Here is a 25,641-nt window from a genome sequence, read left to right as displayed (position 1 = left end):
TCAGAGTTTACACTAGGCCTAGCTACTTCGAAGCCGTTGTTTTATAAGCTAGTGCTCTCTCGCTCTTCTAAGAGAGCTTTACGTTTGCTAGGCGACTGGTTTATCACCAGGAGGAGTTTGGGGGAGACAGCCTTTGCTTTCCCTACTTTTAAGCTGGCTTATAGAGCGAGAGTCTGATATGACTCGGGAGAAGTTCTCGGCTTGGGAGTTCCTGCCTCTGCCCAGATAGACTTCTCAAACCTCATAGACTCTCCCTGGCGCCTGGCCATGAGACGCTCCAAGATTTTATGGTCGACTTCAGAGCTAGACCATCTCCTGTTAGGAGTTTTTTTCGAGCGTTTGAAGTTTTGCTGTACAATTATGTCATGCATAAACAAGGCTTTCAGGGATGGCTCCAATGATCTGACAGCCACGTTCTATGCAGGAACAAGTCCCTCAGGGATGGCTCCAATGATCTGGCAGCCACGTTCACTGCAGGAGTACGTAAGAGGCAAGTGCGCTCAATGTGTTCATTGTCAAGACAAACTTCACGATGAAGTCTACCAGGCTGTCTTGACAGCATTAATGGAAGGCGACTGGATGGTCTCTCTCGACCTTCAGGAGGCATACTTCCACATTCCTATACACCCGGATTCCCAACCGTTTCTGAGGTTTGTTTACAGGAATGTGGGGTACCAGTTTCGAGCCCTGTGCTTTGGCCTCAGTCCTGCTCCTCTCGTGTTTACGAGGCTCATGAGGAATGTGGCAAAATCCCTCCATCTATCGGGGATCCGAGCCTCCCAGTACTTGGACGACTGGCCTCTCAGAGCATCGTCCAGTCTTCGCTGTCTGCAGGATCTACATTGGACGTTGAGTCTGGCCAGGGAGTTGGGACTTTTGGTCAACCTAAAAGTCCTAACTGATCCCATCCCAGATTATTCTATATTTGGGGATGGAGATTCGCAGTCCAGTTTTTTCGGGCTTTTCCGTCTGCCACCGAATAGAACAAGCCCTGCTCGAAGTCCAACTAATGCTGAAAAGAAAACGTTTGTTCAGTCAGGAGTTGGAACAGTCTCGTAGGGACTCTCTCATCCCTGGAGCAGTTTGTCTCACTAGGGAGACTACACCTTCTGCCTCTCCGGTTCCATCTAGCCTCTCAATGGAACTAGGACAAGACGTTAGAGACGGTATCATTCCCAGTCTCCGAACCAGTAAAGGCATGCCTGAAATGGTGGGACTGCAATATCAGTCTGAGAGAGGGACTATCCCTAGCAGTCAAGAACCCAAACCACGTGTTGTTCTCAGACGCGTCGGATTTGGGTTGGGGTGCGACCCTGGACGGTCGGGAATGCTCGGGTCTGTGGACCTCAAGTCAGAAGAGCATGCACATCAACGGCAAGGAGCTATTAGCAGTCCACTTGGCCTTGATGATATTCGAAAGCTTCTTCGAAACTAAGTGGTAGAGGTCAACTCAGACAACACCACAGCTTTGGCGTACATCTCCAAGCAAGGAGGCACACACTCCTTCACGCTGCTCGAGATCGCAAGGGACCTTCTCTTATGGTCAAGAAATCGAGGCATCTCCCTGTTGACGAGATTCATCCAGGGGGACTTGAACGCCTTGGCAGACTCTCTCAGTCGGAGGGGTCAGGTGATACCCACGGAATGGACCCTCCACAAGGACGTGGGCAAGAGTCTTTGGGCTACTTGGGGTCAACCCACCATAGACCTCTTTGCCTCCTCGTTGACCAAAAGGTTACCAATCTATTGCTCTCCAGTCCTAGATACAGAAGCAATCTACATAGACGCGTTTCTACTGGATTGGTCTCTTCTGGACTTATATGCATTCCCACCATTCAAGATAGTCAACAAGGTACTGCAGAAGTTCGCCTCTCAGGAAGGGACAAGGTTGACGTTGGTTGCTACCCTCTGGCCCGCGAGAGAGTGGTTCACCGAGGTACTTCAATGGCTGGTAGACTTTCCAAGAAGTCTTCCTCTAAGGGTAGATCTGTTACGTCAGCCCCACGTAAAGAATGTCCATCAAAGCCTCCCCGCTCTTCGTCTGACTTCCTTCAGACTATCGAAAGACTCTCAAGAGCTCGAGGCTTTTCGAAGGAGGCAGCCAGTGCGATTGCAAGAGCGAGGAGAGCTTCTACCATTAGAGTATACCAGTCGAAGTGGGAAGTCTTTCGAGACTGGTGCAAGTCAGCATCTGTGTCCTCGTCCAGTACCTCTGTAGCCCAAATCGCAGATTTTCTTTTACATCTGAGAAAGGTTCGCTCCCTTTCAGCTCCCACGATTAAGGGCTACAGGAGCATGTTGGCTTCGGTCTTTCGACATAGAGGCTTAGATCTTTCCAACAATAAAGATCTCCAAGATCTCCTTAAGTCTTTCGAGACCTCTAAGGAACGTCGTTTGGCAACTCCTGGATGGAACTTAGACGTGGTCCTAAGGTTCCTCATGTCAGACAGGTTTGAGCCATTACATTCAGCCTCCCTGAAGGATCTCACCCTCAAGACACTTTTCCTAGTGTGCTTGGCTTCGGCTAAAAGGGTCAGTGAACTTCATGCCTTCAGTAAGAACATCGGCTTTTCTACAGAAAAAGCCACTTGTTCACTTCAACTTGGTTTCCTGGCCAAAAATGAACTGCCTTCTCGTCCTTGGCCTAAATCTTTTGATATTCCTTGCTTATCAGAGATCGTAGGCAACGAACTGGAAAGAGTATTATGTCCTGTTAGAGCTCTTAAGTTCTATTTAGCTCGTACTAAGTCATTACGAGGTAAATCTGAGGCATTATGGTGCTCAGTTAAGAAACCATCATTGCCTATGTCAAAGAATGCTTTGTCATATTTTATCAGATTTTTAATACGAGAATCTCATTCTCACTTGAATGAGAAAGACCAATGTTTGCTTAAGGTTAAGACGCACGAAGTTAGAGCTATAGCAACCTCCGTGGCCTTCAAGCAAAATAAATCTCTGCAAAGTATTATGGACGCGACTTTTTGGAGAAGCAAGTCAGTGTTCGCGTCACTTTACTTAAAAGATGTCCAGACTCTTTACGAGGACTGCTACACACTGGGTCCATTCGTTGCAGCGAGTGCAGTAGTGGGTGAGGGTTCTACCACTACATTACCCTAATTCCAATATCCTTTTTAATCTGTCTCTTGAAATGTTTTTTAATATTGTTTTTTGGGTTGTACGGAAAGCTAAGAAGCCTTTCGCATCCTTGTTGATTTGGCGGGTGGTCAAAGTCATTTCTTGAGAGCGCCCAGATTAGGGGTTTGATGAGGTCCTGTTGTATGGGTTGCAGCCCTTAATACTTCAGCTCCTGGGAATCTTTCAGCATCCTAAGAGGATCGCTGGGCTTCGTGAGGAAGACAGACTAATAAGGCAGAGTAATCGTCTAAGTCAACTTCCTTACCAGGTATCTTTATATATTTGGGTTTTGTTATGATATAACTGTCAAAAACTCTAAGCATATACGCTGTAAACTTAATCAACTCTGGTCTCTACCCACCACCATGGGTGTGAATCAGCTATTATATATTCACCGGCTAAGTTAAATATTTAAAAATGATATTTTAATTATAAAATAAATTTTTGAATATACTTACCCGGTGAATATATAAATTAAAGGCCCCCCCCTTCCTCCCCGATGGAGACCCAGCGGGATGAGAAAAAATTGGGTGTGTTTACATGTATATGCGGTATCTGGCCGATAGTTGGCGCTGGTGGGCACACCCGCAACCTTCATAGCGATCGCTCACGAGTTTTTGTGTGTGTTTTCTGTCGAGCCGCTGGAGCAGCAGCTATTATATATTCACCGGGTAAGTATATTCAAAAATTTATTTTATAATTAAAATATCATTTTATATTTTTTTTTTTTACCTTTTCTCTTTGAAGTCTCCTTTGGTTAAAGTCTGTTTATTCTATTTCTTCCTATGTTTCTTATGGTCTTCTGTCAGGTTTTTAATTATACTTAAATTTTTTCCCAATTTTATTCTGATCCAAGTGCAGTATTTCCTTGGTACAGGTATTTGTGTTGTACAGTATTGGATTCTCTGGTCTAGCCTTACACAGGAAAGTGCTTGGAGATACCACAGCACCTGCCCAAAATGAAGTTTTTCCTTTGTCAAAACTTCATTTTTGTAAGGTCTTTAAATTGTATTTAAAAAAAGAAAATACAGTACGGTATTTTATAAAAATTATTTGTCTCTTTCTCCATCATATGTTCAGACTATATTTGTTCTTTTTTGGACATAACATGACATGATATCTCTCCCCCACTTTTCTATTCATCTTGTCACGAATCTTGTCATTTTATAGTCCTTAGTTTTCATAATCTCCTGTCTCTTTATCATTCTTCATATTCCTGGTAAGTAGACTAGCACAGTCTGTATGTACCCGTGATATGAATCTGTTTTCGGTTCTCTGTACTAATGGGACATTTTAATTTTCTAGGAACCTGTCTGTATAATCCAATCTTGCTGCAGCTACTTGTTTTCTTTTTGCCTTCTTAGCTGTACCAAAGTTCAGTGTGTTCCCAAGGGAACAGAAACTTTTTTCTTGCCCAAAGTCCAGTTTAACTTTCACAATGGTTTTAACCTGCCTTTTCCTCTTGTACTCTTTTAATATGTTTAAGGCATCGGATCTCCTAATTAGTATTGTATGTATTTTGTAAATGCTAAGCTACAACCCTAGTTGGAAAAGCAGGATGCTATAAGCCCAGGGGCTCCAACAGGGAAAATAGCCCAGTGAGGAAAGGAAACAAGGAAAAATAAATTATTTTAAGAACAGCAAAAACATTGAAATAAATATTTCCTATATAAACTATAAAAACTTTAACAAAACAAGAGGAAGAGAAACTAGATAGAACAGTGTGCCTGAGTGTACCCTCAAACAAGAGAACTCTTAACCCAAGACAGTGGAAGACCATGGTACAGAGGCTATGCCACTACCAAAGACTAGAGAACAATGGTTTGATTTTGGAGTGTCCTTCTCCTAGAAAAGCTGCTTACCATAGCTAAAGAGTCTCTTCTACCCTTACCAAGAGGAGAGTAGCCACTGAACAACTACAGTGCAGTAGTTAACCCCTTGGGTGAAGAAGAATTGTTTGGTAATCTCAGCGTTGTCAGGTGTATGACGACAGAGGAGAATCTAAAGAATAGGCCAGACTAATCAGTGTATGTGTAGGCAAAGGAAAAGTAATAGTTAAGTTCACTATGTTTGGATCTTAGCTTTCATTTGGGTTTTGTAGAAAGTGAAAACTATATTTTTGGAAGCCTTATAGTATAAGCAATCGGAAAAACAATGTTTCCTTATGCTTCGAGTCCCATGTGACCTCCCTCTTGGATATAACAAAATGGTGGTTGTGAAATGTTTTTGTTTATATCTGAGCTTCTAGATATCTAGAGCTTTTATTTTGACATCCAAACTAACATTTACAGGACCAAGGGATCCAGTTTTCTTAGTTGTAGATGTGGTGAGACATTTTTACAGCAGTTCTTGCAAATACTTACTAATATTATAAGACAAATTAGGCCATACGAAGCACCAAACTCGAGGACATTGTCCTTATCTAGTGGTCTGATTATTGTAAAAGACCTATATTATGTACAGTATACGTCCACGTAGGGTACACTACATGGACGTATACTATGTACAGGTGATAGTTGTATTATAATGTTTATTGATCTTTTGTAGCGGGGTCTAAACATGAGTGACACACTACAAGTTGCCGAAGAAGCTACTTGTTAATGCCAGAAGTCTGTTAACAGAAAGCAGTGTTTGTTTTGCCAGTCTGATACTGAAAAGGAAGAGCTAGTGCAACCTCCTCTTGACATCATAGAAGAGAGGGCCAATGGGCATGGTGGCAACTATATTGAAGTTCGATGTTTTTACTAAGAACACACTATACAAATTAGACAGTCTATCACTGCAGTTGCCATGCACATGCACTTAAAAAAGATCCAATCCAACGTGCTGGAGACAGTCATGCACATGCATTAGCTACTGGCCATCACACTGGCAAGCAACATGGAAACATAAGAGGAAGCATTGAAATGGATGAATCAGGCCAATCAACATCTGGCTCTCTAACACCAGACACAAGGTCCCGTACATGTCCATTTTATAAGAAACTATGTTTCTTATGTCAGCAAGATTGTGATGAGCAACTCTTATCAGGTGAGGAGGATAGTCAATGCTGGGAAATCTTCTAAAGGTGTTGAAAGACCAAATGATGATACATTGGAATAAAGACTCAACACATACATTGAGTTAAGGGATGCACATTTCAATTTCAGTACCACAAAACCTGCTGCTAAACAAAATATAGTTTTCATGGACAATAAGAAGCCAGCACCGGTGGAAGCAGAACAAGGTGATGAAAAGTCTCTCTGGACTCGTCGGACCAGAACTCTCCTGGGTTACAAGAGTTCTAGAGTCGGTTTGACTTGGAACTTGACAAAATCAGAGAACATCATGCTGTTGGCCCAAATGATATGAAAAAGGAGCATGATGTTATCAGAGAGATCAAGGCTGCTGTACTGAATTTTTTAAATTCATTTGCTGCTGAAGGGGATGAGCTGCCTGATGTGATCACTCATGATCTACGTCCAGGATGAATATCTACCAATGATCTTGAAGGCAGATCTGACTAGTCAGAAGCTGTATGAAAAATGTGTCAGAGCAAATCAATGGAAATATCAGCTTATGGGTACCAGTGAAGGAGAAAAACAAGATTCTCATATCTGCAAACAAGAACATCACAGCAAAACTTCAATGTTTTGCAGACTGATGGTCCTAGCCACTTCCTGTCGAGACATCAACCAGGAAGAGGACAATTGGAACACTAATTCACTCTGGCACCTAGAGTCCTATTGGCTCTAGATGGCACACTCCTCCCATGCCTAGATAGTTCAAAGTTGAACCACCTTCCCAACAAGGTGGCAACAGTAGAAACTCCACAGAAAGATCACCAGCTAAAGAATGGGATGAATACCACACCAGATGCTGCAAGTTACAGTGTAGCCTTAGTAGATGGAATGGTGGTTCTGCAATAGATGGCCAGGAAATCAGCGACCATAGTCAATCAAAGAACTCAGTGAATGCGTTAATGACAGGCTGATTTACCAATTTTGAGATTGAGGAAATCATCCTTGTGTTTGACAAATATCTGGGTGATTCTCTGAAGCACTACCATGATAAATAAAATAGTAAGGAAAAGCACCAATCCAGTACCAGGTCTGAGATGACACAAACTGGTCACCATCTCTTCTTCAAGATATACTAGGAGCAATGAAAACTTGCTATTACAGAGCAACAACATAAAAACAGACTCACTGTTGATCTACAAAGCAGCCGTGATATCACAACAAAACCCATCGGATGCACGAATGGTTATCTTCATAGCAAACTATGATCTCAGGCTGAAGAACACGTCTATTTCCGCGACCTCAGATATATGAGGATAGAGCCAAGCTGGAGAACGATAGGTGCAGAAAGAGCAAAGGCTTTGCCTGTTTTTTATGCTAAAACTGGGGCTGACAATGCTGGACCAGTCTCTTATAGGCAAAACAACCTGTCTGCAGCTCTACATGAAGGCAGAGAAAAATAGAATAATTTTTCTGCCGATGCTTTCAATAGGGGGCAGAAGTGACCAAAGCTATGTTGGCCACTCTGGCTAGCTTCACCTATGCAGCCTACTCCTCCAAAGGCATGAAGACCATCTCCGAACTGTGATGTCGTCTCTTTTGAAAGCATATGGTAGAAAATGACAAGTTACCTCCTACTCTTGGAGCTCTGAGACAACCTGTCCTTACAGTCCATATCCAACTATGACAGAGGCCTTTCCAGCTTCAAAGGCCATCATTGAGATGGTTAGCTGCCTATGCAAAACAGACTGGTCTCCTCTCAGATGTTCTTGTAGAATAACGAACTATTTGCACCGTGTGGCAGTGCGTGTTAGAATAATGACAATGCACAGAACAAGAATGAAACTGTTGATGTTTATAATGGTGGTGATATGTAAAGACTCCTTGGTTGTAATATTAAACCCATTTTTGTCATAGGAGCATATTGGTTCTTCCTGGACACTTGTAAAACATTCAGTAAAGCTAAATATTTCAGTCAAATAATTTTGTGATTAAATCTAGTTCATTTTTTGTACTAGGGGATTCCTTGGCCCTTAAAATGGTAGTTAAGCCTTCAAAATCAGATGTCTATATTATTCAGAAGCTGAGATATTGATGAAACCTTTTTTTCCATATAGCAGCCATTTTGTAAAATCCAAAATGGTAGCCATATAAGTAGGGGGGGAATGCATAGTTTTTCTAATTGTTTATACAATAAAGTTAACAAAAATGTCTGTTGTTGATATAGTACAAAAATCTGGGAACCTTTCAAAGTGAACCTTTTCTTAACTGCTTTTTTAACTTCTTCCAGTGGCTACTTTCCTCTTGGTAAGGGTAGAAGAGAGACTTTAGCTATGGTAAGCAGCTCTTCCAGGAGAGGGAGACTCCAAAATCAAACCATTGTTCTCTAGTCTTGGGTAGTACCATAGCCTCTGTACCATGGTCTTTCACTGTCTTGGGTTAGAGTTCTCTTGCTTGAGGGTACACTCAGGCACACTATTCTATCTGATTTCGCTTCCATTTGTTTTGTTAAAGTTTTTATAGTTTATATAGGAAATATTTATTTTAATGTTGTTACTCTTCTTAAAATATTTTATTTTTCCTTGTTTCCTTTCCTCACTGGGCTATTTTCCCTGTTGGGGCCCCTGGGCTTATAGCATTCTGCTTTCCCAACTAAGGTTGTAGATTAGAAAATAATAATAATAATAATAATTATAATAATAATGATAATAATATACAGCAAAGGTCTCTCTACCTATCCTCAATGAACAGCAGCATTTATCCAAAATTTTGTTTATGCAACAGTTGAAGTTATTTTCAAATTGTTAGAATGAGTTATACTGTTGTACAATAATCGGTCAAGATTATAATTTTCCTCTTCCGTGAATTTTGGTATGAGAATTTTATAAGTTAGGTAGCAGCACCATCTTTGTAAAATGATGTATTGGACTTGGTGACAATGCCAGCGGTTCAAAATTATAATTGTTGGTTTGCATTACAGCCTATTTTTATAGTTAAGTATGTGGATCTCGCATAGCTCTAAAGTGGCACTGAAGGTTCTTTGCATCCTTACTTTGTCCCTCATCCGCATTTCTTTCTGACATTTTCTTTTTGTCTGTTCCATTTGGGCTCGTCCTTCTTAGATGTCTTGGTTCCTTAGCTCTACGTTGCTCAAACTGTCGCCTTTTGTGTAAAAACAAATCTTTCCTTTCAGAGAAGCTCTGCGAGCCTATGTGTATAATTTTGTTAAACATACTTTTAATAATAAGTTGTAATACTGATGAAGTCGTCCAATTGAGGGCTAAACTCATTATAGTTTGTAGTCTTGTGATGCCTTTTTTGTTTAGTCCCAATCGCAATTACAATATCTAACAACGATAATTCCTTTCAGACAAACGATGGGACCGACGCCAGCGAGTTGCCGGGATTACGAGCACAGCTGGAACACCAGAGAAATATCATGGAGGAGTTGGAAAACAAGCATAAAACCTCTCTATCCCAGCTGGACGCACTCACACGGAAAGAGCATGAAAAGCAGCAAGAACGAAGGGATCTCGATCGCAAGCTTGCCCTTCTGCAACATGACCTGAAAGAAGCCCAGAGGAAGGCAAGTGGTCTGGCCCTGTGGTAATACCCAGTTTTCAAGTCCTTCCTCTTTTATATTTCAGTATTAAAATGTCGCCATTAATACTAATGTTTATTTTATGGATGGAAAATTTTCACATTCTTTCTTAATGTTTTGATTTTGGTTATTTGCAAATGCAATAGCAGAAATAGATATAGTTTGAAGGTCTTAACAGTTCTAGTGAAACTGCATCAAGTTATTTCTTTTAACAAATTTGGAAATGAACAATAACATACTTGAATATGTCTTTCATGTTATCTTTGGTTCTTTTTATTTTGCCAAGTAATCATAGAGGAATAAGTGTAAAGGAAGATGAAAGATATGATTAAAATCTTATAAAGAAATAGTGTTTGAAATATAGTCTTTTATTGTTGTAGTCATCATATGGGACAAAGGATTTATCCATCCAAAGTAAGTCATTGCAGTATTGTACCTGTAACACAATTTATAGTCCACTTTATAGAAAAGTTTTTCTACACAGATTATAAAATGTAGACTATATTCATTGCTATTTATTTTTAGGCTGATTACGAAGGTGAATGCAGACGGAAACTTGATGGACTCTACCAAGAAATCAAGAAGAAATTGGAAGATGAGCAAAACAAACGAACTCGAGATTTGTCGTCTGCCTTACAAACAAATGATAAGTTGAACTCTTTGGAAAAGCAGGTGTGTGTTTATTTCAACAGTGTTAAAACCATCACCACGGTTCAGTTCAAGTTCACTATGCTAAATTGGCTCAACCTCTAGACCTGATTCCCTACTTCCTATTCCATCATTATACAGGTGTTGTGTTAATATCTGATTTCAACGTTGTGGTGTTAGACTGAACTCGAATCCTCTCGTCTGTCTTTGGCGTAGAAAGGAACAGAATTATTAAACATTGAAAGTGATACAAAAGATGTAGAAATGGGCCACAAAAGATATAAAACGGAAAGAATAACTAATGGATCGTCATCATCTCCTCCTACGCCTCTTGGCGCAAAGGGCCTCGGTTAGATTTTTCTAGTCGTCTATCTTGACCTTTTAAATCAATACTTCTTTGCTCATCATCTCCTACTTCACATATCATATTCCTCAGCTATATGCCTGGGTCTTCCAACTCATCTAGTGCCTTGTGGAGCCCAGCTGAAAGTAATTGAAAATACAAAAATTTTGAAGGAAAACTGTTATTTGAAACAGAAAATCTTAAATACCGTATAGATGTTTGTCTAAATACTGTACGAAAACAATAGCTGCACAAAAAGGTAGTACAGAGAAATAAAATAAAACTATGAAGAGCTGAAAAGAATAGGAAAGTAGGTCAAGCAAAGGAAATAAAATTACAGTACAATAGCCTGTGAGATGTGATGGGGACAGTACCAACATTGCCATACATTTGGAATTGTATGAGAGATAGGCATTAAAAAAATTTAGGCAGCCTTAGTTGTTAAACGAACCAAACAAGAGTCCCTATGACATAACTAATACATTACCACTACTCCTAGCATGAGTGCAAATGACATGGCACTGGATGCCGAATTCTGGTTTTATATTGAAGAGCCGAACAAAGGAGCTACTTCTAAGGACACCCTCCAAGCATTGAGTGCTTCATTGCATTACTGTTGATTAGAATCATTAATTAAATCCCTTTTTACTATAAAATTTAGGGTGTATCTACCTAATAGAATGGAATTTTGATTTGGATGTTCCTAATCATATTATTGGATCTCTTCTGAGAGGAAATATTAGTTTCCACTGAACTTCAGTACTAGCAAGGGGTCACTTTATTGTGTGTTCTTTATTCCTTGCAGGCGAGGAGGAATAAGGAGGAAATAATCGCCTTTTATGTTTCCTTTTGGATGCCAGCTACCTCCCAAAATTGGGGGAAGTGCCTTGGTAGATAGGTAGCTCTTGGGATTCTTGAAAATGGCCTTTGTAGGGTTTAAAGTGCAAAGTAGGCATTAGTTTAGGACTTTTCATCATCCTTCTTGACCTCAATCTGTACTACTTCATCGAAAGGCCTTCTTAGCCTCGGCTTTGCTATATGCCACAAATTCATAAATCCAACAAGTAGAACAGGGAAGCATCTGAGGAAACTGTCCCGTCTTTCTCATGTCCATAATACAAAACTTGAATTCTTAGAAGGAAATGTCTTAGTTTTGGTTACCCTCGTTCTGCTTGAGTAGCCGGGTAGAGATGGCTCTATTGCGATAAATGTGACGTATTTACTTAAAGTGTAAGTTTATTGTTGAAGGATATGGTACACCATAACATCGAGAGATATTTGGAATGGTTTTCAAAAAAAGATAGAGCAAATCATTCAAATTTTTTTGTCATCTATTCTTTGATTTCTTTGAAACTGAATTGTAATCTTGATTTATTCTCAAGTCTTCAGGTCTCATATCTGAAGACAGCCCTAAGCTTTTTTTTAGTTACTGATTTTCTAGCAAAATATTTTTCGTTTTTTTTTTTTTCTGACAGATTTTTTCTTAATGTCTTTTTAGATAAAAGAGGTACAAGATAAGCTGAAGAGCGAATCCGATGCCAACTCGAGGCTCCGTAAGCAAAATGCCGAGTTGACCTCCATCAATCAACAAAAAGAGACTTCCTTAGCGGAGTACATGGACAAGCTGGCTGGATTTCAGACGTTGCGAGACTCCCTCGAGTGTGATTTGGTTAACAGGCAAGCACTCCTGGATAAGGAACGTGCTCTGAAAAATCATCAGGCCGATCTTTTTGCTCATGCTGAAAACAAAATTCAGGGTCTGCAAGCGAAGGTAAGGATCGCTATTGAATTCTTTTTACCGAGTTTAATCTATGATGAGATATTTTACTTTAGACGTTTAACGTTTAAGAAACTGCTGGTGTTTATCAGAATGGAAGAAGCACAGTGATTTAAAACAACCTGACATTTTCAGCTTGAAACTGCGTACGAAAGAGAAACTCTAGCTCGCAAAGAAGCCGACAAGGTGTCCGATCGTTTGGTACAGTTAGAAAAGGACAAAACTTCTCTAGAACTCGAGCTGAGAAGCATGACGAACAGATACGAGCAAGAGGCCAAAGCTCTGCGAGAGGCCAATTCAGCTGCCCCCACAAACCACCAGACAAGTGCTCAGGCATTAGCAGGTATTACTTCTTTCAAAGACGTTATCATTTGTCAAGTTTAGTTATTTTTACGGAAGGTACTAATCCAGTTCATCCCTGTAGAATAATTTGAGACAATGCAGTTTTATTAGAGAGATTTGATAAATGAAAGGCTGATATCCAAATTTTAGAAGTTATAAACAGCCTGGTCGGAAGAGGTCATCAAAGGAAATTACTATAGCATTAAAGGTAGAGAAGGGAATCGTCATCAGCTTGCTTGCCCACTGAAGGATACCCTCAATTCTTCCAATATTATTAGCAGTTTTGTCATCTGCTCACTGCTCACTTCCTAAGTATGTGTTAGGTAACGATAAATTGTTCATTGGTCTGGGCAAACTTACAAAGGATTATATTGTATTCATTTATATTTATTCTTCATATGCTTTGTTATCCTAATGTTATACAGTAATTCTTTTACGTAAATTTGTTTGTTTCTAATATGATTTAATAATAAATGGTTAATTAGGTGAAGACTTGATTGAGAAAGCTTGGTAAAATTAGAAGAATTTTTAAACATAAGAAGGTTTAAATTGCATAGTTGGCAAATATATATTGGCTATTGAATCATTGGAAAGAGAGTCATCAAAGTGGATAACTTATGAAACAAAAAGTCCCAAGACTTTAGGACCTGGTAGTAACTTGAAATTTCAATGATCTCTCCTACGACCCTTCAGAATCACAACACAGTTGTCATCCTTTTCTTGAATATATTAGTTAATATAAAATATATATATTTTTGCATATATTTAGCATTCTCTGTTTACAGCTCATTTGTCCTTTGCCTATCCTTACACGGAATAGTCTGGCCTATTCTTACCACATTCTCCCTTGTCCTCATACATCTGAGAACACTGAGATTACCAAACAATTCTTCTTTGCTGTAGAGGTTGATTGTTCAGTGGCTACTTTTCTCTTGGTAAGGGTAGAAGTGACTCTAGCTATGTTAAGCAGCTCTTATAGGAGAAGGGCACACCAAAGTAAAACCATTGTTCTCTAGTCTTGGGTAGTGCTATAACCTCTGTACCATGATCTTCCACTGCCTTGGTTTAGAGTTCTCTTGCTTGAGGGTACACTCGGACAGACTATTCCATCTTAATCTTCTTCATCTTGCTTTTTTCAAGTTTTTATAGTTTATATATGAAAGATCTACAGTATTTTAATGTTACTATTATTAAATTATTTTATTTTAATTATTCATTACTTCTCTTGTAGTTTATTTCCTTTTTTCCTTTCCTCACTGGGTGATTTTTCCCCGTAGGAGCTCCTGCTTTTCCTATAATTGTTTTTGCTTAGCGAGTAATAATAATATATCCTATAGTATGTTTCATTACCTTTTCTTTTGATCGCAGCATTGCAGGAACGCTTGAATGAAGAGAAACAAAAGCGGCAACAAGCGGAAGCGTCTAGTCAAGAGAAAGAACGTCAGAATTCTATGCTGAGCGTTGATTACAGGCAGTTGCAGCAACAGTTGAACAAATTAGAAGGGGAGCATAGACAAGAGTGTGAAAAGGTTAGTTTATAGTTTTTTTCCTGTATGTTTTTCTTGGTTACAGAAGGTCCTCAACTCACAAACATTTGATTTAAAAAACATTCGGAGATACGAACACAAATCCAACTAAAATAACAAAGATGAGGCTGAGATAAAAACGAACAAGGTTGAAAATTAAAGTGTGATGCTACCTAGAAATCCCAAACAGACAAATATAATACTCAACTTGGGAGCAGGGATCTCCAAAATGTCACACATCTTGAAAAACACAAAACAACACAGAGCTAAGAAAAACACATCTGAACCGTCACTGGTACTAAGGAGGAATGAGGGTGGGGAGGGGTAGAGGTAAGGGGAGGATAGTCGTAGTAGGAGGCAGCAGTCGGGTGTAGATCGGCACCTCGTAGTTCTGGTTGATGTTGAAGAAGGAGAGGTCTTAACTGGTGAGGGACCTATGGTCGTGGTTCTATCACGCCCCAGTTACTATACCGACACTCATTAGAGTGAGCAAGCTGGGTTATTCCTGGCATTCCATTCAATCTTTTTTTTCTCTGGTATATTAAGCAATATTTATGCCTTAGAAATGGTGCTAGAGGAGCATTTCACGGAGCGACACAGGTCGAGACCAGAAATAGATTTTTCCTTCGTTAGAATCCCTTTAATAAAACAATATTATATAATTTGATACAGTAAGCGAAATGACATTTGTAGTAACCTGATATCCATTTCATATGGAACCCGACTTTTTGTTGACTCTTGTAGTTGGGAATCATAGGCATGGGATTAAGGTACTTACAAACAGCTTCTTGGAACCAATCAAGTTTGTAAATTGAGGACCCTCTGTATTATACTCTAATAATTTAGTTACCTACTGCATATTTAAAGCTGGGGCCCCAGTAGGGGTGAGTACCACCAGCGTGCCACTCGCTTTGCACTGTAGGAATTACTTAAGGGTTTTTGTATAGCTTCGGGCCAGCTCTGCAAGAATCTAGCTTGAGGCAATAAGGGGCCTGGCTAATATCCTTTCAGTTTAATAATAATAATGAGTCAAATTGCATGTAACCATTATTTGTTTTGCAGGTGAAAACTCTTCAAAAACAAATTGAAACGGAAAGTGAAAAGAGAGCCACAATTTCAAGCGACCTCCAGACTCAGACGTCGGAATTGTCTCTCTTGCGCACAAGGGAGAAACAGCTGATGAGGGACCTTGAGGAACTGAAAGAGGCCCGATCCACTCTGGAGGAAGAGCTACACAAACTCAAAACTCAGAAGTCCGTCGATGACGTGCAGATGCGGGAGCTTCAAGACACGCTGGAAGCTGAACAGTATTTCTCCGTGAGTATTGCAAAGGGCTCTCTTTTTATTATCTTCCAATTTTGGTTGTCATTGTGTTTGTTATGGATTAGTTATTTTTTAATTTGCCATTCTTCAACATTCGTGGATTTTCCATTCCTTTAAACTGGTTAATCATTTGCTAGTCATTGTTTTTCAAGAGTTTTGGGGTTTTTTCAAATCACTAGTTCTAATTTGAAATTAACTAATGGGGTAGATTTGATTTTTATTGCACTTTGGAGGCAATTAACCTTTCATCAGTTATAATAAATCATTCAAGCAACAAACTGCCTAAAGTAATTTAGCCATTGTAATACTCTGGGATATATTTTAGGGGCTAGTTGAAAAAGTTTTTTAAACATAATTATTTTTTTTGTTTAGGAATTTGATAGAAATTAGGAGGAAATTGAATAACTCAGAAGTCAAATTGTAATTAAAGTGAACAAACTTGATTTTTAATTTTGTGATGGTCTTCTGAAAGGATTTTTTTATGATAAATGAATATATCTTTAAAGTTGGATTGAAAATAAACAAGGATTAGTATTATCAACTATAAATCCATGTGTAATGAAGCTATGGAATTTCCTTTATTCATTTCTTATGACACAAAATTCTTGTGCATCCGTTTTGCGGAGTGTGAATATTAAGAAGGTGCAGATTTTTTAAAATTTAGATTAGTCATTCAACATTATTATAGAACATTAGGGAGCTTTTCATCATTTTCATGATAGTTGTGCATAATGTTTATTTCTGGGTAATTTTTGTAATTTTTCCAAGATCCTTTTGCATTATTTAGTTTGTGAAAAAAAAAAAAACTTAATCAAACTAGGTCCATGTGGTTTAGTTATGAAAAATATACCATTTTAGTGTCTCAATAGTTGATAAATTTAGTCCTAAGTGTATAGTAAAATTAAAGCAACTCCTGTTATTTTGATAAGTTCCAAGAATCAAGTTTGACATGTTGAATACTCATTTAATCTGTTACTATTTTTCTATACATGTTTTTATTCATTTATTTCGCAGACGCTCTACAAGACTCAGGTTCGCGAACTCCGCGAAGAAGTGGACGAAAAAACGCGCCAAGTCATGGAACTGGAGGAGGAAAGAACCAGTTTAACACACCAGCTACAGTTGGCAGTGGCTAGAGCGGACTCCGAAACATTGGCGCGCTCCATTGCTGAAGAAACTGTGGCGGAATTAGAGAAGGAGAAAACCGTGAAAGAGTTAGAGATCAGAGATTTGTTATCAAAACACGAGTCAGACATGTCTGAGAAAGAATCTGCATATAATGAGGTGAATCTTTTTTATTTGTGTGATTTGAATTCTAGTCTTCGCAAGATATATTTTAAACAGGGAACTTTCAGCATTCCTATAGTCTGCAATTTTATAGAGAATGTTTATCTTCAGTTACGTTATTGTCATGGAATTTATTCAAATTTCAGGTCAAGGCAAGAGAAGAGGAGTTGAGTAAGACATTCGAGAATATTAAACAAGAAAAGGAAGCATTAAATGCCCAAGTTCAGAGTCTAGAAGAAGGTAAGCTTGGATTCTATGGTTAATTGCATGAAAACATTTCATTCTTTTGCATCTCAGTTCTTCGTTATTTACCCCATTTGCCAGAGGGAATCTTGATCCATTTCCTCTGGCGGTAAAAATTTGTCATGTTAACTTTAAATATGTTATTCCTCTTGTAATTCTCAAGTTCAGAAAGTGTTATCTACTATTCTGGTTATTCTAAACTTACAAATCTTAACTGTGTAACCCTTGTTAATATCTGGAAAATATAATTTGATTTTTACCTTTTTAAGTTTTTTATGCTTTTTAACTGATCAAGTAACACACATTCAGACCTATTCTTTGGTGATGTTAATTTGGTGGTTAGTGTAAAATACTATTTTAAAAAATAGATATATTAAGAGAAATTATTTTGTATTCTCAAAATGTATTCTTAGAATTTTTTTGGTCCATTGGTCTGGGTAGAGTATTTCTGACATTTTAAGTAAGAAGAACAGATGTTAATTTTTTATGTTTTTTTTTTTGTTATTGTGGGCATGTTTAGTTAAAACTGGAGTGGAGATATTCCCTAGCTGTAAAAGGCTATAAAACCTATTAGTTTTGAAAATATTCCAGTCATGCAATAGTAAATCAGATGGAGTTAGGATTGGAGTGTACAGTAGTGTATTTGTTGTTTGTTTGTTCCAGAAAATAAGAAAGTCATAGCGGAGCATAAGGATGGCATTGATAAGATTAGCAAACAACTCAAGCAGGAACAACTCTTGAAAATGCAAGCTGTTAATAAACTAGCAGAGATTATGGCTCGCAAGGAGAACTTGCCAGCCAACCGCAAACCCAAAGCTTCGGCAAGTGACTTAAGGAGAAAAGAAAAGGAGTGCAGGAAACTACAACAAGAATTAACGATGGTAAGTAGCTTCCCCGACTTTTTCAATTATTCTTCATTAATAGTTCTAGCTAATCCTTATTTATTTGTTATTTGTTAAATATATTGTATGGGGCTTCTGTTGTTATAAGTTTGACATGTCACCTAAGAAAAACATGCACTTATGCACAGACACACTTGCAGGAATCCCAAGTAGAAGGCTCAGGCACACTTGTGTGTGTTTATGTGTGCATATTCCGATTAAATATTTATTACTCCAGGTATAATTTTGGTTCAAATCAGTGAAAGTGTTTGGTGGGGAAATTTTCTCCATAGGTAAAGATCATATATGTATCATTCCACATAATAAGACACGTATCATCCAGTAGTAGATACAGTTCTTCTTCATGAATTTTTTGCCTTGAAAAAAGCACCAACACTATTCAGTTTTTAAAGCAAATATGAGAAATTTAACGTAGCAAAGTTTTCAATATACATCTAGACAGATAACTAGGTTATTTTTTGTCTTTTCTTTAATCATTACAACTATTTTTACAGGAACGAGATAAGTTCTCTCAGATAATAAGCAAGTACCAGAAGGAAGTTCAAGATCTCCAGGCTCTTCTTTACGAAGAAACTCAGTCCAAAGTTCGACTGCAAATGGAGGTTGATTCGAAAGATTCAGAAATCGAGGCCCTTACGTGTAAATTAGCCAACGTCAATAGCGAGACGGCGTCGCTCAGCAGCGGTGCGGATAACGATCTGGATGAAATGGGTACGTTCCGCTGATTTGATCTAACGAGATGCATCGTACTCATCAAAAGATAAACCTTAGAGCCACCCCTTTAAGACTTGTAAATGCCAACTAAATGGTCTAGTTGAAGTATTTGATGATAATGTGATTACAGTTTTAAAAGTAATGCTATTATATTTTATCTTCCGGCAGAATATCGTCTCGAAGGATGGTTATCGGTGCCCAATAAACAAAATATAAAGCGACATGGCTGGAGAAAGCAATATGTTGTTGTGTCGTCTAGGAAGATTATTTTTTACAATTCCGAAAACGACAAACAGAATTCTGATCCCGTCCTTATTCTAGATCTTACGTAAGTATTAGTTTGTTTTTGATCCTCTGCTGAAGCAAAGTTCTATATTTATTTGATTTTAATTTTACTTTGTATCTTTTTCTTAATACTATTCATGGGGCTCACCTTCCTCATCCTACCCTCCTAGGAAAATTATATTTAATAGATCCTCATGTTACAAAACTTCTCACTTACCTATATCACCATCGTAAAAATTTTTACATCGGCGGCTTTGTTTACCAGGCAAAATATAAGAGGACTTCGTTCTTTTTATCTTCGATTCTTTGCCCTGTCTCCATTATTACCCACCAGATCTAGATCTTCATCTATATCCTTTTCCAATATTTAATGGGCCGCCTTACAGGTCGCTATCCTACCACTTTCATATATACTGCATCTCTGGCCAACTATTCCTTGTCCTTCGTCAGTATATGTCCCAGTCTTTGAGTTTTCAGTCTCTTTTTTTTCTCTCCAATTTCTTACTGTCTTCTTAAATTTTTAAAATACTAAGTAATCACATTCAAGAGTTAGGTCAAATTAAGTAGTATTTTATTAAAAGTTTTATTGAGAGTTAATTATTTCTATGAACCTCCCTCATTTTCATATTGCCTCTTCTCTGGAAGCTTGGTTTTATGGACATTCACCCCAAGAACTAAAAAAAGATTTTAATTTTCTTTCCTCCCTATAGAGGAAAGTAAGGAGACAATCTAGTGGTTAATGGCAAGAAGCTAAGCGTGAGCATGGCCACCAACCCTTTGTCCTCAGTCTCGGTTTTGCATTCGGTCAGACAACAGCCCCTGTACTCCAGAGTATTAGGTTTATTTTAGTTCGTTTAAAGATTTCTTCTTCTCAATTGGCTAGTAATTGTAGATTGCTCAAGGGAATATTTTCTTGGCAAACATGATCCACATTCTCTTTGTCTCATGTTGCGAACAGTATTGTCAGGGGCATTAAGGTTTCTCTCTTCCTCTCATGGAAAAGTATGTTTCTATGGTTGCCGACTAAATTGAAAGTTCCAAGAGCAGAAGGAGACTTGCTTTTAGTTCAAGGGGAAATCCAGAGAAAATTAAGCTACAGTACTTGATTATGTCAGGGATGATTAATAACAATGATATACCAGCAACAGAATCCAATTCAGTTCTTAGCAAGTCAAGTTTTGATAGAGATGACCTTCAAAAACTTCTTTTGTGGAAACTGCAGTGAGTCTTCACTTCAGGCAGTAATTCTTTACTTACTTATAACCTTAACCTGACTTCCCAAGTCGGGTCTAGAGGTAATAGTGTTCCTTTTAGTAGTTCAAGATCCTCTCAAAGCCTCAAATTCTTTATTTACTTTAGTCCCTTCTTACAGTGGCAATTAGATTGAGAGGCAGAAGACCCAAGTTGGTAGCTGGGCTCTTAGTATCCCTCCACTCGCAGAAATAAGTGCCGTTAAACAACTTTGTATATTGTATATGGATGACATGCTTTATCCTATGATTCCCTTAAAATAAAATTTTTACATAAAATTCTGGTCGGATGCGAGGAGATCACAGATACTCCTAAGAAAGTAGTTCAAGGTAAGTACTGTTAGGAAAAATACAAATTACTTAAAATTTGTGATTTTTCTGATAAAGATGGCCAATGCTGATCGGTTGCATTATGGTTTTGATGGCTTTGCACATCTTTTGTTTGCAAGCTTGGCGACTAGCTTGTCGTGGGTTACCTCTAATAAAGTAATATTAGGCGCTAGTACTTCGCCTGCTGAAATGAGTCCCTTGAAAAACAAATGTGTAGTAAGTAATTAAATAAGATTCACTTTTTGTTCATGAAATGTTTATTATCACTTGGAAGGCATCACATGACAATGATAATATCTGCAATGAAAGATAGCACAATGAGAAATAAAATAGCATTTGCATCGGCAGTCAAAATAAATTCAATATGAAATTACACTGACATCTAATAGCATATATGAGTCAGTTAATAAATTCACAATATACACAGCTAGCTAATGAACCATTTGCTGCTAGCATATAATAATTATAACATGTACAACAGATATGAATAGACAAACAATCCTCTAGTAATGTATCAGTTCTTCCTTTGGAACAGGAAGAGTTTGAATACGATGAAGTACAGTATTTTCCTTTCAAACCTAACTATAACTTATTACTGAAAAGTGTCATAATAAGTTGCTCAAGGTAAGTTCTGATGCTGACAGCTACTTCCAAGAGGATTTAGACCTCTCAATTCTCCATTTTTTTGGGGGGGGAGATAGAATTGATGAATTGTTGTCTAAGATGCAAAGAAAGGCTTGTAATTCTGGTTTTCATTTTGTGTTGAAGCTTTCTAAACCTCAATGACATTCTATATAAGATGAATTACTTATCTAGTCTTGTTCCAGATTATATACTAATTTGCATTGAGCCTATCTTTAATGCTAAGTGACTAAAATCTTTAAATGCAGGGATTGTAAGCTGATTTACTAAAGAATTGCTGTTTTGTATGTAATAAAGTGGGAAGTATTCTTGAATGCAAGAGTTAATGGGAGAAGTTCAAGAGGAAGGCCAAGGTTTGGGTGGATGGATGGATGGATGGACTGAAGTAAGCTCTGGGTGATAGGAGGATACATGTGAGAGAGGCAAGAGAGCGTGCTAGAAATAGGAATGAATGGCGAGCAATTGTGACGCAGTTCCGGTAGGCCCTCCTGTTTCCTCCAGTTGCCTTGGTGACCGCGGAGGTAGCAGCAGTTGGGGATTCAGCGTATGAAACTTCATCTGTGGTGGATAATGGGGGAGGGTGGGCTGGGGCACCCTAGCAGTACCAGCCAAACTCAGCTGAATCCCTTGTCAGGCTGGTAGGAGCAGTGAGAGGAAGGTCCCCATTTGTTCATTTGTTTGTTGTCGGCTACTCCCCAAAATTTGGGAAAGTGTCTTGGTAAATAGAATAGATTATTGAAATACTCTTGTAGATTCTAATTTTCAGGCCAGCCTTTCATGATTAGGAGATGCGAACAAGTATGTGCCTCAATTATTGACAGTCTCTGAGCCGCAGAAATGTTTATTGATCGCTTCCCCCCTATCGTCTATCCTGTTTTGAATATACATACATACACCAAGGCACTTCCCCCAATTTGGGGGGTAGCCGACATCAACAAATGAAACAAAAACAAAAAAGGGGACCTCTACTCTACGTTCCTCCCAGCCTGACAAGGGACTCAACCGAGTTCAGCTGGTACTGCTAGGGTGCCACAGCCCACCCTCCCACATTATCCACCACAGATGAAGCTTCATAATGCTGAATCCCCTACTGCTGCTACCTCCGCGGTCATCTAAGGCATCGGAGGAAGCAGGAGGGCCTACCGGAACTGCGTCACAATCGCTCGCCATTCATTCCTATTTCTAGCAAACTCTCTTGCCTCTCTCACATCTATCCTCCTATCACCCAGAGCTTCCTTCACTCCATCCATCCACCCAAACCTTGGCCTTCCTCTTGTACTTCTCCCATCAACTCTTGCATTCATCACCTTCTTTAGTAGACAGCCATTTTCCATTCTCTTAACATGGCCAAACCACCTCAACACATTCATATCCGCTCTAGCTGCTAACTCATTTCTTACACCCGTTCTCACCCTCACCACTTCGTTTCTAACCCTATCTACTTGAGATACACCAGCCATACTCCTTAGACACTTCATCTCAAACACATTCAATTTCTGTCTCTCCATCACTTTCATTCCCCACAACTCCAATCCATACATCACAGTTGGTACAATCACTTTCTCATATAGAAAATCTCTTTACATTCATGCCCAACCAACCCTCTATTTTTTACTACTCCCTTAACTGCCCCCAACACTTTGCAACCTTCATTCACTCTCTGACGTACATCTGCTTCCACTCCACCATTTGCTGCAACAACAGACCCCAAGTACTTAAAGTGATCCACCTCCTCAAGTAACTCTCCATTCAACATGACATTCAACCTTGCACCACCTTCCCTTCTCGTACATCTCATAACCTTACTCTTACCCACATTAACTCAACTTCCTTCTCTCACACACCCTTCCAAATTCTGTCACTAATTGGCCAAGCTTCTCTTCTGTGTCTCCAACCAGTACAGTATCATCCGCAAACAACAACTGATTTACCTCCCATTCATAGTCATTCTCGTCTACCAGTTTTAATCCTCGTCCAAGCACTCGAGCATTCACCTTTCTCACCACTCCATCAACATACAAGTTAAACAACCATGGCGACATCACACATCCCTGTCTCAGCACCTCTCTCACCGGAAACCAATCACTCACTTCATTTCCTATCCTAACACATGCTTTACTACCTTTGTAGAAACTTTTCACTGCTTGCAACAGCCTTCCACCAACTCCATATAACCTCATCACATTCCACATTGCTTCCCTATCAACTCTATCATACACTTTCTCCAGATCCATAAACGCAACATACACCTCCTTACCTTTTGCTAAATATTTCTCGCATATCTGCCTTACTGTAAAAATCTGATTCATACAACCCCTACCTCTTCTAAAACCACCCTGTACTTCTAAGATTGCATTCTTTGTTTTATCCTTGATCCTATTAATCATTACTCTACCATACACTTTTCCAACTACGCTTAACAAACTAATACCTCTTGAATTACAACACTCATGCACATCGCCTTTACCCTTATATAGTGGTACAATACATGCACAAACCCAATCTACTGGTACCATTGACAACACAAAACACACATTAAACAATCTCACCAACCATTCAAGTACAGTCACACCCCCTTCCTTCAACATCTCAGCTCTCACACCATCCATACCAGACGCTTTTCCTACTCTCGTTTCATCTAGTGCTCTCCTCACTTCATCTATTGTAATCTCTCTCTCATTCTCATCTCCCATCACCAGCACCTCAACACCTGCAACAGCAATTATATCTACCTCCCTATTATCCTCAACATTCAGTAAACTTTCAAAATATTCCGCCCATCTTTTCCGTGCCTCCTCTCCTTTTAACAACCTTCCATTTTCATCTTTCACTGTCTCTTCAATTCTTGAGCCAGCCTTCCTTACTCTCTTCACTTCTTTCCAAAACTTCTTCTTATTCTCTTCATATGAATGACCCAATCCCTGACCCCACCTCAGGTCAGCTGCCCTCTTTGCCTCACGTACCTTGCGCTTTACTTCCACATTTTTCTCTTTATATTTTTCATACTTCTCTATACTATTTTGGATATAGACATGATTAATGATATACTTGCCCAAGTGGGTACCAATACTCAAAAGTTATGCTTTGAGGTCTCTCTCGAGCGATAACCCAAGTTTCCACCTTTAAGCCAATAGCTTCAACAGCTTTAGAATTGTTGAGACTGAAAGGACAATTTTTCTGTGGTATTCTTATGCTTCACTCGCCATTAACTGCTAGATGGTGTTATTATGCTATTATTTTAGGAGAAAATTTAGATAAAACTGAGCTCCCAGAAAAGAAGCAATATGATGAGGGGAGTATAGAAATAAACAAATTAATATTTTTTAAAATATAATTTTTTTTATATATATATTTATACGAGAAAATGATTGTACTGAATATAGCCTATTGTGAGTTTTATTGTATATAGAAATTAATCTCTAATAAGATAAATATACTATGCTCAGATAAGGCAAGATGTAAGCATGTAAGGGAATTATACGTGTTACACTCAAATATACCTCATTCAGTTTTTTTATCATTCACATTATCTCTATCTTGTGATGTACTGTAATGAAGAATCATTGTAAGTAACAATAGCACACTTATTTTCTAATATCCACAGAAAACTCTTTCACGTGCGTTCCGTGACTCAAGGTGATGTTATAAGAGCAGAGGCTCGTGATATACCCAGAATATTTCAGGTAAGGATTTTTTTTTTTGTATAACCTTTAGGTGGAAAATATTATCAGTCTGAGGATTTGCGATAGTTTTGGTGTATGACAAATTGGAACCAATAAGGAAAACCTCTCATCTAGCAAGAGACTCTTGTATAAACATGGAGAGTCTATGCTAATTATGATAATTATTTCCGTATCATGAATATGACTGAAATACGTTAATATTTTTTGAAAGGTTAAACTATGTTATTAATAGTCATCTCAAAGATGAGGAAAAATTATATATAAGATACCTTATAAATTAACCTTCACGATTCTGTAATCGTATGACTTGCAAATGATTCTATTATTAATTTATTATAATTCTTGTTTAAAATTTTGCAATTGTTCTGTACTTCAGCTCTTATATGCCGGCGAAGGGGAGAGTCGTAAACCTGGTGATAACCCTGGTGGTCCGCTTGCATTGCATGAAGGTGCAGGTCCAGACAAAGTAGGGACTCTAGTCCACAAAGGCCATGAGTTTTTGGCCATAACTTTTCACATGCCCACAAACTGCGAAGTATGTCAACGGCATTTGTGGCATATGTTCAAACCCCCACCAGCTTTGGAATGCAGAAGTAAGTTTTGAAAGCAAA

The 25,641-nt window shown here is 38.6% G+C and overlaps 1 protein-coding gene across 2 annotated transcripts in view; it reads left to right on the top strand.

The window, feature by feature from the left end:
• Nucleotides 1-25,641, top strand: part of Rok (Rho kinase) — an 86,871-nt gene that overhangs the window by 45,555 nt on the left and 15,675 nt on the right. For both annotated transcript variants that reach the window (XM_068352070.1, XM_068352071.1), the window contains exons 12-24: nt 9,505-9,720; nt 10,261-10,407; nt 12,225-12,497; nt 12,639-12,846; nt 14,214-14,374; nt 15,434-15,688; nt 16,709-16,978; nt 17,128-17,221; nt 17,888-18,105; nt 18,621-18,837; nt 19,009-19,168; nt 24,952-25,030; nt 25,407-25,623. In XM_068352070.1, the coding sequence (XP_068208171.1) occupies nt 9,505-9,720; nt 10,261-10,407; nt 12,225-12,497; nt 12,639-12,846; nt 14,214-14,374; nt 15,434-15,688; nt 16,709-16,978; nt 17,128-17,221; nt 17,888-18,105; nt 18,621-18,837; nt 19,009-19,168; nt 24,952-25,030; nt 25,407-25,623 (2,515 nt within the window). The remainder of the gene's footprint in view (nt 1-9,504; nt 9,721-10,260; nt 10,408-12,224; nt 12,498-12,638; nt 12,847-14,213; nt 14,375-15,433; nt 15,689-16,708; nt 16,979-17,127; nt 17,222-17,887; nt 18,106-18,620; nt 18,838-19,008; nt 19,169-24,951; nt 25,031-25,406; nt 25,624-25,641) is intronic.

The sequence above is a fragment of the Palaemon carinicauda genome, chromosome 28 (assembly GCF_036898095.1).
Source record: "Palaemon carinicauda isolate YSFRI2023 chromosome 28, ASM3689809v2, whole genome shotgun sequence".
Taxonomy (NCBI): domain Eukaryota; kingdom Metazoa; phylum Arthropoda; class Malacostraca; order Decapoda; family Palaemonidae; genus Palaemon; species Palaemon carinicauda.
This window is presented reverse-complemented; position numbering and strand designations above follow the sequence as displayed.